This window comes from Egretta garzetta, unplaced genomic scaffold, assembly GCF_000687185.1.
Source record: "Egretta garzetta isolate BGI_Z169 unplaced genomic scaffold, ASM68718v1 scaffold458, whole genome shotgun sequence".
NCBI lineage: Eukaryota > Metazoa > Chordata > Aves > Pelecaniformes > Ardeidae > Egretta > Egretta garzetta.
Window position 1 is genome coordinate 187,839 of NW_009260599.1, and position 13,116 is coordinate 200,954.

A 13,116-nucleotide genomic window follows, 5' to 3' on the forward strand; every position below is an offset into this window, starting at 1 on the left:
AAGATCCTGCTCCATCCCAACATGCATCCGAGTGCAGGCTATGGGCCTCAGTTATTATGTGGAAATGGGCAAGAAAAGACCCAAACTACCATCAGATAGGGTTCGCAGTTTCAGACCCTGTGCTGAAAAGGAAAGGTGTGCTTATTGATGCATTGCGGTCATCATTCGCTACGAGCAAAAGTCCGTTCTTGCAGCAGCCAGGTGATTCACCAAGAGTCTGGCTTGCCTTGCTGCAAGAAGATGTTCTCTGTGGTCATGCTGAGGCTTCAATGTATTCACTTTTTGGTGCTGCTACCCTCAAGTACTCTGGGTTCTCTGCCGCAGGAACTTTCAAGAGACCATTAGGTTTGGTTTCCTTCGGTAAGAAGTCCTGCTGGTAGTCAGGATTGTCTAGATTTATTTGATGGTTGCCCGCCTGGATCCAGTAAGGAGAGCTCTCAAAGACTGTCTTGGCCAGCGGAGATTGGTTGGTGTTGAGATACTCGGGGTTGTCCACAGCTGTGCTGTGTGAATTCTGGTAGCTGGAGTCTGTGGGGACCTTTGAGTTTGCTGTGAGTGAAAAGTTGTTGTAGATTGGATTCTGGACTGCTGAGGCAGATACTTTCTTGGGCACCAACTGGTTTACATACTCTGGAATAAAAAGAAAATAAAAATAAGGAGAAATGAAAATGAAGACATGTAACTAATGCAGCCATTTCCGTCACTTGAGGTGTAGTTTCAACCCAGCTGCCACTTGCTCTTCACGCACAGCATCTCACTGAACTTCCTGGAGCGGAAGAGAGCCAAAGGCAGGGACTGCTGTGCCGTGGCACCAAACGTGCTGCCCTGCAATTCACCTTCAGGAATTTCATTTGCAAAGCAGCAGAAAGACGGCTTGGATCATAAGACAGTGAGATAGCTACTGCTGATTTTAGTGACATGGGGGTGGCTGTGTCCTAGATACTGTTGTGAAATTGCAGTCAGGGAGGCTTTGCTGCCAGAAGCTGTTTCCCTGGAAAAATGTTTAGAGATGAGAAAAGTGCCTAGAAAATACAGGAGTGGCAGAAACAGAGACTCCACACCTCACTTAAATGCCATCCCTTGCAGGGTCTTTCACCCTTTTTAGCTGTGGTGTATTCTTGGAAGGGTTGGTTGGGTTTTTTTAAGGACACAGAGCATCACGGCTGCATAACCCAGCACCAACTCCCTCGGTGCTCCCTGGCTCACTCTCCGACCGCCTACGCTCTAAGTCCACGTGAAACCATGAGCTGCCTTCTGTGTATCAACATCTGAAAGCAGTGAAACTGCCAGAAAGCTGTTTATATTGCTGAAGTAGTTTAAGGGGTGAAACCCAGTTTCTAGAGGATATTTTCTGAAGTGCAGGGGTGGTAGAAAACTTAAAAAATATAACCACGCATGCGAGCTCCCTGGCCAGATGGCACACACAGCAAACATGAGGGACCTGGCTGGTGAAGGAACCGAAATGAGAAATGGCCAGAAGCAGCCAGAAAAAGTGCAGGAAAAGACTATGTGCACACATTTTCACTCCCAGTTACCAAGCAAAACGGGTAGGAAGCGTTTGGATTGCTTCCTTTCTACAGAAAAGGAAGGACAACGTTTATATTCACAACCAAATGGCTTGTGAATGAGTGGCTGTGGGATGGAAACACGGGAGCGGTACTTGCCTGGGGCTGGCAGGAAGCTGTCGTCTATGCTGTCCTCCAAGAAAGCGCCCGTTGGGTCTGAGCTATACCTCTGGACAAAGCTGTCTTCCCTCACAGGGTGCCCCTGCTAGGTTTGAAGCAGAGAAGATCAGTATTAAAGGGACAACATGTTCTGTAGAAGTTGATCCACATAGGAGAAGTTGCTCCTTTTTTAAAGGTCGTCCCACTTACCCCGTTTCTGTCAATGCAGGTTGTAGCAGAATTGTTGCTAGTAGCACTCTTAGAAATAGAGAGAAAGAAAATACAGACATTTTGAGAAGCAGTTCACTCTTAAAATTGCTTACAATGTTTTCACAGAGGAGAAATTTCATACCAATGAGCTCAAGAGAGGAGTGCGGGATGTGGAGGGGCTGTTGAAGAAGCCCTGGTGTGGCACGAGATACTCATCTGCGTCCACTATATCTTCCATGTCCTCCTCCTCCATCAGGGTGCGATAAAACTTGGAGTCCGTCGGGCTGGGCAGGTGCATCCTATCGTCTCCCTGTGAGACAAGTCGGTGTGAGGGAGGACTTGCAGAATCGCTTCAAGCCCTCATTATGCCCTTCTCTGAGAGACAAAGTAATTTAGCGAGAAGTCTGAGACGTAAAATCTTGATCTGTGTGTTTAACCAAATTTACCTAGACTCCAGGGGAATTTGGGCCTGCAACCTCTGTCTATGCTGCTGTAAAATATCTGTGTTTTTAAGAGGATCAAACTCTGTTCTCCTCTCAGGACTGCATTATGGACTGTTACTGGTCCCAGACTAGGACCAGGACTAAGAAAACTGTGACCGGTCTTGAAATTCTGTTTGTGGTTCTAGCTGAACGTGTTAAGACCTGGAAAGCAATGGTAAATCTGGCCTTAAATTACCCATATCATACGTTTTCATATGCATTATTAATAATTTTGGGCCTCATATTAAATGCCCATTAGACATCTTCCTACCATTGGGTTTAGTACCTGTATAACAAGATAGCGTTGGGGGTCACGGGCCATTTTTGAGAACTCCGCTATCAGTTCGCGAAACTTGGGACGACTGTCTGCATCGATCATCCAGCCTGGAGGGACGACAGAGAAAGCAACACACAAATAAAGTTGTTTTGGTGATGAAATGCAGAGCTTAAAATAAAATGTAGCCGTGAAAAGAACAGCACTATACATGCTGTTAAGGATCTACCCGTAAGGGACCACCATAAACAGTTCATTCACCAACTACTGCTGTGAATTTCAGCATTGAAAATTCACATCTTGGCAGCTTTGGGAAGAATGAAGGAGGTAATAAAACTCCATGTTGGAAAAGCTCCAGGCTGGCCTATCTCCGCCTGGGCAGGCAGGTCCCATTTGAGTGATAATAACGCATCTGTCCTGAGGATACCAAACGGGTGTCCAGCCTGGATCGGTCCAAATTAGGCTGCTCTGAAAAACTCTTGAAGGAGAGGAAGCAAACCAACTTCAGCGGGCACCTGCAGACGTTCGGTGATTTGACCCTCTAGTCCTCACTGCACTGCTTCATGAAATCCTGGGAAGCCTAAAGCAGAAGCTACCCTCTGTAGCAGTTGTCTTCTGAAATTCAAAACATCCTCACTGGGGACATTTTGAAAGATTAACCATATCTAAGCTGTATTTAATTAGTAAAGAGACTAACAAAACAAAAACAAGTCCTACAGCTTAGTGTGCGCCAATGCTAGAAGAGACATTGAATATAGATACTGGTGGTTTAACGTGTGAGATTACTTAGGAAACCCACACTTTCTGTTACCAACTAACAGATGAGCTGATGTAGATACTCTTGCGTTTAAAAGTAAAAATAATAAAGGTCAAGCTTAGTGTGTCTGGAGGAACTCATAAGAAACAGCCTAGCCATAGCAATGGAGAAATGAAGTGATAACAGGCCATCTGAGATCTGCATTAGACAAAATCTCATCATTGCCAGTGACTTTTTACCATGCTGGAAATATGATCCCCTGCTAATTCGAGAAGAAATCCTTTTTGCCTTTAGGCAGAGTGCAGCATTTGGGGGTTTGAGAAGTAGCATCCACTATTTCTGAATTTATTTCAGAGTTGCGTATGTTTAAATACTGCTTCTTAAACAGAAAGAAATATAAATTGTTGTGCAATAAGTTTGAACATTTCAGTTTATACTCTGCTTATAAGAGATGACTGTGAATCCTGAATTCCTTTAGACAAAATGGTGCAGCTTCAACAGGGTCTGTGCTGTAGACTGCAATCACTGGGTGATCAGAGCAGTGAAAAATGAGCAACTAAGTCCTGTGGCAGAAGGAAGGCTCAAACCCCAGGTCCTCATACTCTTGCATTTAAATTCAGTGTAATGGTATGAAAGGAGATCAGGACACGCCTCTGGTGGTGTTTTAAAAGCTACAGGTGCCTGATTAGGTGCCTGGAAAAATGCCTGCTTTCTACATCTGGACTGACCCAAGGAAGGGCAGTGGATGGAGCTGCTGAGCTTTGAGAAGGCTCAGCCCCTGAGGACATGCTCTAGTGCAGAGCTTTCAAAGACCTGGGACATGACTGCTGCAAGCAGAGATTTTGGCAGGGCTGAGGTGTCAGTGGGGTTCAGCATCACCAAGGAGGAGTTTCCAGGACACTGCTTTTGGGTCCGGGCACCTCCCAGGCTAGGTGCACACATCTGGATCCAGTTCCTGCTCTCTCAGGTGTGGTGAGCACAGGACTGGGCTCTCCCTGTGAGGTCCCCATCCTGACAAAGCAACACCAAGGCACTCCAGGACTCTTCAAAAGTGCTGCACTACAGGGTGTTCATCATAGTGTGGCTCCTGTTTCAGGAACAGGTACATTTTGCTCCAGTGAGAAGGTCTTAAATGCCACCTAGTGGGCTTCTTATCACCATCCTCACAGACACCACTGGTAGCAAGCAGGGATGTGGCAGTCATGGTCCAGAGATGCACGGGAAGCCAGGTAATAATCTGACATTTTAGCAGCTGATAGAGATGCAAAAGGGGGTTGGGGTTCAGAAGCCCTTTGATGTGCCCTAACAATGACCAAAAAGTCCTTCAGAGACACACACACCCCCCTTCTGTGCTACTTTACAGAAACAATGTGTGCTGAAAATGGGCCATCCAAAAATGACGAAGAAATCAGATGAGGACCTCCAGATCCTCATGTGCATCTGCCATTATGGTGGTGCCTGTGCTCACAACCCTCCTTTAGTAAAAGGAGCACATAGTCCATGTGTGTGATTGCAGGGGGAGGCTTATTACTGAACTAAGAGGGAGCCTGGAGGAGAAGGCAGTGTTAATTTTATTTTCTAGACATACAAAACCAGAGTATCAGGTAAAGTGGGTGGTGTTATGCTGATTTATACTGCCTGACAATATCAGTTTAAAATAATTGACAATATCAGCCCGTGGTGTGAATGATGAACAAACATTAGTTGGCTGAATTAGCAACTAATGAAACCACATCCCGTGCTCCTAACTAAAGCTCAAGGTGCAGGAACACGCTCTGGTGTCACCACTCTTTTCACATAACCCTATTTCTGTACGATCACCAAGAACACACTGTATACAAATGCGACGTAACAAAGGCAACTGCACTACTTATTTGACTTAGGTGAGCACCCACAACCCCAAATATGAACTCACATTTGACCATGATCATGTACACATCGATGGTACAGATGGGGGGCTGGGGCAAACGCTCGCCCTTCTCCAAGACAGAGGAGATTTCACTGGCAGGGATCCCGTCGTATGGCTTGGACCCAAATGTCATCAGCTCCCAAACTGTCACACCTGCAGGGTGGGAAGAGAAGACCATGAGAGAGGCCTTGCTGGTAGCCAGGGCGCTTAGCCTGGGTGCAGAGGTGAGGAGAGGCTGGGGTGAGCGGAGAGGGCTTTCCCAGGGGCACTGCGTTGCCAGAGCCCCGCACAGGAGAAGTATTTTCTGTCATGATTTTGAAGAGAGGCAAATTAACAAAACAGGTTGAAATAATCTTGATTTCCTTTTTGAGTTGTTTTTTTTTTTTTTGGGGGGGGGGGGGGTATTTTTGGGTTTTTTTGAATCTCAACTAGTGTCTCAGTGTTGAACATCCCACAAACTTCCCAGCCCCACAGAAAGGAAATGCAGGTTACCCGCCTCCTGACTCCAATCCAGCAAGTGGTTTTTAAAAATGGAAGCTGTATTTTTGTTTCAAAACAATCTCTTTGGAGACGAACAAGAGCAGTTTTTGAAAGATATGTAAACCAGCTGCCTCAGTGTCGTTTGCTGACATACCATGTACTCTTGCGATGTAGCTGTTGTGATTGTCTGGTAGCTTAGGATACAAAACAAGATTGTGGATGCCAAGATACGTAAAATGGATTAAGAGGACCAGAGGCTGTACTTTATCTAAAAGGACACAGGATCTGACCATCTGCATTAAATATTTTCCAGGAATATAAGAGCCCGTGGAGTGAAAATTTTGGAGTTAAGTTGCTTTGGAAAGTTTCCTTTTTGCTCCTCTTTCTTTCAAGCTGGCTTATGGACTATACCAAATATTAAATGAATTCTCTAAGGAAGTTATCACTTTGCTTCCCTTTTAGCATTGTCCTCTCAATACCGGGACAACACAAACATTGTAGGCAGAGTTACACTGATTGACACTGACCGACAGCATGGCCGATGCTTTTAAGTCCTCCCTCTAGTTATGTGGCTTTATTGTCAGCCCAGTTATATTTCATGGGAAGCTGCTGAAGAAAAGCATCAGCAGAACTTCAGCAAATGGAACAGTCTCCTACCTGCAGCCCCTTTCAGTGGAGGGCTCATCATCTGAAAGCGTATTCTGCAAAACATCTTACACCTCGCCAGCATGAAATTTCATGGGAATTTTACTTTATTGAATAGGGGCCATTGTTTATGTTTAATCTCTCAAACTTCTCATAATAGGAAGAAAAAAGACCTGTGTAGAGTCATTAGCAAATCTTGCAATTTTCCAACCCATTTACAATAATTATAACTGGTTTTAGACTCACCATAACTCCAGACATCACTTTGATGAGTGTAAATCCGGTGTAAAATTGACTCCAAGGCCATCCATTTAATAGGAACCTAGGAAAATTCACAAATAAGCCTTAAGAAGCTAGCTCAAAATTCATCAGCGGTATTTACCACCAGGTGGTGTTTAAACCAATAGTTTAGGCGTGGAAGGAAAAAAAACCCCAAGCAACAAACAACACAAATATCCGAGTAGTAGAGCAGGCAGCTTTTGAGTCCCTTATTATTATTTTCATTTATTATGTTGAACCTTGGAACTCATGAAATATTAGGCATATTAGCAATATCTCTTACAGATTAGTTTTACAATGTTTTTAACAGTCAAATTGCTATTTTTTTAACCTCCTGTCATAACAGGACACAAATCCAATCTCACGCTGTAAGACAAAGACTGATCTGCACTCATATGGTTTCCATTTATGGTCTCCGCAATATTTGCAAGCAGCTTCTCTTTAATTTCTCAGCAGGACACATTCCCTCCATCAGCACGTAGTACAACATGAAGGCATGTTGAACCAAGTCTGACAGGTCTTTCTTCTGCTATAAATATACAGCATTCTCTTTCTCTTCATAAGCTGCACAGTGTTCTTGGTGTTGGCTACACTGATGAATTCAGCCATGCTTTTTTTTTTTTTTTTCCTAATGTTTTTTTAATAATCTTGCTTTTTCCCAGACATTCTGGGTGGGAATTTCAAAAGCATTCGCTGCTCTGCTACCTCCGCTCCCACTGCAGTCCCACTGGTCTGACGCTGCTTCAGCTGATTTCAGAGAACCCCCACAGGCTTCAAAGGCAGCACGCTGAGACGGCAGCTGAGTGCTTTGAAAAACCCACTCCCTTGTTTTTCCCTGTGTTTAAGGCTCATGCACAAGCACAAACACCGATGAATGCCCAGCAGTTCATTTCTCCGATGCGCTTTACCTTGCCTCCCTCAGCATGATACTCCTTCTCATCAGCGCCGAGCAGCTTTGCCAGCCCAAAGTCCGTGATTTTCACGTGTTGAGGAGTCTTAACGAGGACGTTCCTGGCAGCAAGGTCACGGTGCACCAGGCGACGCTCCTCCAAGTAGTTCATTCCCTGCAATATGTTAGACCGTGGGTAGGCATCAGACGCTTTGGGCTTGGACACGCAAACGAGTTACCAAACGTCAGCTGCTCTGCGGTAACTGTATGCACACCACCATAAACATGCGGTAACCTATCCCCCCTTCAGAAAAAGGTTTGCTGTTTCGATTTCCATGATGCTTATTGCAGGGTGAGGATGGGCGCTTGCACAGTTACAAGGAGAACTATTACCCTCCAGGAACCTTTCTGTGGGTCCACGTGCCAGTGGAGTCATGGAGAAAAAAGGGACAGCAGAGGTATAGTAGGGGATGTGGTTCTTTTGGGATTTAGTTCCAGAAATATAAAATTGAGATAGGACCTGCAAATAAGGGGGGCAAACCCTTCTTTCAGCTGCATTTGTGCAACCCCAGTGACTTCAGGAGAGCACAGTGCAGAATTTAACTATCACCTTCCAGACACACACAGGCCAACCCTGCAGAGAGTACATAGACACTAATGGCCTGGGAGAAGAGTCCAAGCAAAACCAAATCAATCGTTGAAAGTCACCAATTCTAAGCCTCGTTACAGTGTACTCTGCCATCTCCCTGCTAACAGTGAGGCATCCCACTGCAAAGGTGAGAAAAGGAAATAAAATAATTTTATGGCTGAGCTCAGAGTTGCATCTATTTTCAAATCCTCTTTGAAAAGGCAAGTTCTTCCAGTTTCACTGCCTCCCATGGTTAGACTGCGTTCACCCTCACCTATGTGCTTTTTTGGACAACTGCCTCTCATGGAAGAACACGACTAATTGTGCCGGTTTGACTTCTAAGGTACGAATCAAACAGCTGCATTTCTGACCACAGAGATTATTCCCCTTTCCCTTAACTCCAATCTTTTGGTGTATGGAATCAAAAAGTTCATGATTTCTAAGTTTCCTGCAAGATCCTTTCTAAAAACCACAATTATTCCCAGTCGATATATTTCTGCTGGCGGCAGCTTAAGCGCTTGTATTTTTATGAAGAGAGAATTAATAAAAAAGTACTTCTAACCTACAAAGTTAACACCAAAATGATCATGTTGATGTGATGACAGAGCACTGGAGGGAATAATTCCCTTCCAGCCTCCACCCCCTTCCTAAGCCCACTACTAACCTGGACCACCATCGAATCCCCTGGCCAAGTCCCTCAGCAAAGCTTCACCCATGCGGTGCTAACGTTGCCAAAACAAACCACCCAAACAAACTGGCGCAATGCCACTATGAGCATGCATTTAATTACACAAATAGATCTTTAGCGAGCAGAGCTCTTGAAACAAAAAATCTTGAGCTGCCGCAGAAAGCAGGCTATCTTAAAAAAAAATAATAATCACATAATCTAGCCCCAGTAGGACAAAAAATTTCCTGCTAAACATGTCTTGCTGTGGGGACTTATTAAGACTCAAAGCTGCTGAAAGGGAGAGTATCAGTTTCCCACTAAGTTGTTTAAGACGATAGCTAAAAGACTTGTACACGTGCATAACCATACACCAAAAATGTTGAACTGCTCATGTAGAAAAGTTCAGCAGATCTATAATTGTGTGCAGGCCTGGGATTTAAGCCATTTTTCATCATTAAGTGTGAGACCAATATGTTCAAAGAGTTACTTCACAGTGTTTCTGCATGTGGAGTGTCTATGCTCTGTCATAACATCTTGTCTAAAAGACAGGACTCCATACCTCAGAGAAAGATAATGTTTATAGATGCAAAGAAAACTTAATTCAAAGCTGTGAAAACAGAAACAAAAATAAGCTTCCCAGGGAACTTGCCTCCTGCTGGTTAGTAACCAGACATAAATATATTTGTTTCAATTTTTTTACCTCTCCAAAAGTACATTTTTAAAGAGTCAGAGAACGTCCAAAAATCTGGCATGACTTTATCAGAGTAGTAACACCCCACACATTGGTGGGAAAAAGCTGTACGTGTGATTTATGAACACTTTGAGGAGAACTTCAGTGCAGAGCAGCACAAAGGAGTACGTTGAAGGTCAGGCGTTGCTGGAGAGGGTCGAGGTTGCTATGGGCTGATGTTGAATCGACATGAAAAAAATCAAACAGAAGCTTATAATTGTGAATGGCAACCTTTTGGCAAGTGATGCCCCAGTTGGGCACTGTCTGGGGACTGATTTGCCACCTTAAAAATTAACAAAGAAGAGGAGGAGGAGGAGGGAAATGTGGCCTCCAGCTCATCCTCCAAAGGGACTGAAACCAGGACAGAGAAGTAATTGATTTTAAACAAGAGAGCAAAAGAGTCAGAAAAGGGCAGTTCACATTCACTTGCTGTGGAGCACGCTGTAAAAGAGTACACACACCGAGATGAAAAATGTACTCTGTGTACTTTTGGTGGATAAATTTCTGAGGTCCTCAGCATGTTTCCTGAAAGCAAACCACGGCTGGGTGAGCCTGGGTTGTATACAAGGCCTCGAGGGACCGATAAGGCTGTAAGTGTGCGGTTGGCTTGCAGACCATCGTTCCCGAAATAAGCAGCATTAAAGCAGCCGGGCTTTGCGGATACTGCCATCTCATATGACAAATCAGCAAATTGCAGTTATGTTTCTGATGGTTTTGCTCCATTCTTCCACACTTGCAAATGGCTAACCACCTTCCAAACACAGCATATCTTTGCTAAGGGCTAGTCCCCTTTGCTGCTCTACTCTTTGGCAAACAGTGCCCAGTGTGATAACGAGTCTTTTATTTGGCACTATGGCCACTGCAGTTAGATTACAGGTACTAACTCAGTGCATATGTATTACAGAACAGCCCTGGGGTGCCTGAATGTCTTTCAGTCACAGCCATCCTGTGCTAGAATGGAGTTGGTATTTATTAATCAGCAGTTCTGATCTCCAGGCCTCAGAGATTTTAGCCTGAAATTCTCTGAGGCACACAAGAAGGTATATTCAACAACATCACTGTTTGCCCCATGGCACAGCCCAAAGAAATCCACTGATGGGAGCAGCATCTTGGTATGACAATTGCCAAATTCTACTCCCTTCTTCCCTGCCACAGCTTCATTGCATCACATTATTGTTTCATTATAGGGTGTTTGGTTTGGACATAAATGCCTTGGTGATAATATTACGCTCTCTAGGAGCATTCTGAAGAAAAGTTAAGGTTTGCACAGCAGCTTGAAAATGGTAAATTGTTTAAGACAAAGGAACCACTTACTGTCACGTATAAGGTATCTAGGAACCATGTGGTGAAATAAAAAGACTTGCAGAGACAAATAAGTAAATACATACGTTACGCAGTGCCAGATCTCCTTGTTAGAGTCTGAGTTTTAGTTGATCTGGCGGCGTGTTGATTCACTTACCTTTGCAATCTGAACACACCAGTTGAGAAGGTACTGGGAGCCAATGTTGTCCTTGTGCTCGCGGATGTAATCAAGGAGGCAGCCATAAGGCATCAGCTGTGTGATGAGCTGAACAGTAGAAGTGAGGCAGATGCCCAACAAGCGGCACACATGAGGGTTGTCAACACTAGCCATCACATAAGCTTCCTGAGAAGAAAGGAAAAAAAGCAATGATGTGAAAGACTCCCTTTGGCATGACAGAAATCTTTGGAAGCAGTATAAAATAAGTTGGTCATTCAAGAGGTTGCTGAAATACTGTATGCAAACTCTGTGGCCCATATCACATACAAAATGCGTGTATTTCCCACTCTGTGGTCCAGATTTTGAACACTGAAGCATCAAGAAGAGGCAGTCTCCCACTACTGGTACACCAAGCAAACGTAGGACATAAAATCCTGGGGACAAAACTTATGGACCTAGGAGGAATTAATAAATTGAACATCAACTGGAAGCTGATGGGATTTCATCATTCTGAGCACCTAATTGGAAGGGCAACACACCTTGTGAACACGTGTCATATGGCTGTTTTCCTCCACAAATTTTTTCATAAAACTAACTGGAAATCAGTACTTTTGAGACCTCTGTCCCTTTGTCAGGGTTAGTACTAATGCAGAAAGTCAAAAGTTGTCATCTGTGATGGGACTTTTTAAGAGACAAGGCTTCTTTGACTGTGTTGTTCTTCAGTCCATATAAACCAAACAGGTTTAGAAGTCTGAATACGTCTTACTTTAAGAAACACTAGTGAAAATATTGTCCCCAATTTGAAAAGCTGGTTTAGACCCATATAGCAATGCAAATGATGCCAGGAAGGTACTTATAATGTGGGAGCCTAAGCATAATAAACCCTTTGGTCAACTAGAATTTTGGGGTTAAGTTTCACAAATATGTGAAAAACTCTTCTTTCAAGCCTATCTAAGGTACCCAAGGTACCTCTTCTTCCTTAGTTCTTCTGTAGGAAGGGAGAGGCCCCTTCAGAGGCTAGTGCAGTACGCTCCAGACACAATGAATACATCCTTTTTAACATGGCCACAGGGTGAAAGCCCCCGACTTCAAGCTTTTTGCGTGCAAAAACTCCTAACGGATTTAAATTTGAGATCTAAATTTGTACTGACATCTGCTGTCAAGTGCAAGCTCAAAGAATGAATTCCAATGCGGGAAAAAATTGGAGCTGAAGTTGCCTTTTTTTTAAATTAACTTTGTGTCTGATTTACAGTATTTCACTTCTAGACATTTTTAAAGCCATTTCATTGCAAACCAACACAATGAGAAATAAATGGGAATTTTGCCATGCAGTGAGCTTTTAGGTCAGCATCTTAACTCAGCTTCTGGAGTGACACCAACTAATCATCCCTTGGCAATTCAACATTAGGCTAGCAACCCCCCCCCAAGCCTAAAATAATAGTCAGACCACTATTGTGGCAGGGAAAGGAGCAAATACGCACTTTCTAAGAGCTTAAGAAATGAAATACCATAGCACTTTACTCATCATCTAACAAGCTTTCCACAGACGTCACATAGCTGTGTAGCTGGTAAGAACTATTATTAAACAGAGTTATTAAAGCAATGACGTTCAAGACATAAGCAACCTCAATTCTTAAGCAATACTTTCTGGCCTTGGTATTGTTATTTGACGTGCCAGCCTAAGCAAAACATGATGTAATGCAGTTTTCTTCTGAGGTGCTAATTCTGCATTTGGTATCCTTGTTTTGGAGCCTTTGGGATTAAAGTGGTCTGCATGCATCTGGATGAAAGAAGATCTCTGGCAGAACTGGGTAAGGGCTCCTCTACCTACTGCAGGATGTGAGCAGGGCATTGAAAAACAACCCTCTGACAAGGCTAACACTGATTCTGTGGGCTAGCCCGAGGAAATATAAAGCAAGACTACAATGCGCTATTCAGTTATGTAGATATTTGTGGCAGTGTTTTGTAGAGGACCTTGTGAATCCACTACATGATGCTCAGATGTAAGTAGAGACCGAAATATGCTAAATCTCCCTAAGCTTC

The 13,116-nt window shown here is 43.9% G+C and overlaps 1 protein-coding gene across 1 annotated transcript in view; it reads right to left on the reverse strand.

Moving 5' to 3' along the window:
* Positions 1 to 253: 253 nt before the first annotated feature.
* Positions 254 to 13,116, reverse strand: part of EGFR (epidermal growth factor receptor) — a 47,893-nt gene continuing 35,030 nt past the window's right edge. Inside the window, 9 exon segments of the mRNA XM_035900318.1 lie at positions 254 to 630; positions 1,665 to 1,770; positions 1,875 to 1,922; positions 2,017 to 2,184; positions 2,643 to 2,740; positions 5,303 to 5,449; positions 6,668 to 6,743; positions 7,609 to 7,764; positions 11,074 to 11,259. Of these exon segments, the coding sequence (XP_035756211.1) occupies positions 254 to 630; positions 1,665 to 1,770; positions 1,875 to 1,922; positions 2,017 to 2,184; positions 2,643 to 2,740; positions 5,303 to 5,449; positions 6,668 to 6,743; positions 7,609 to 7,764; positions 11,074 to 11,259 (1,362 nt within the window).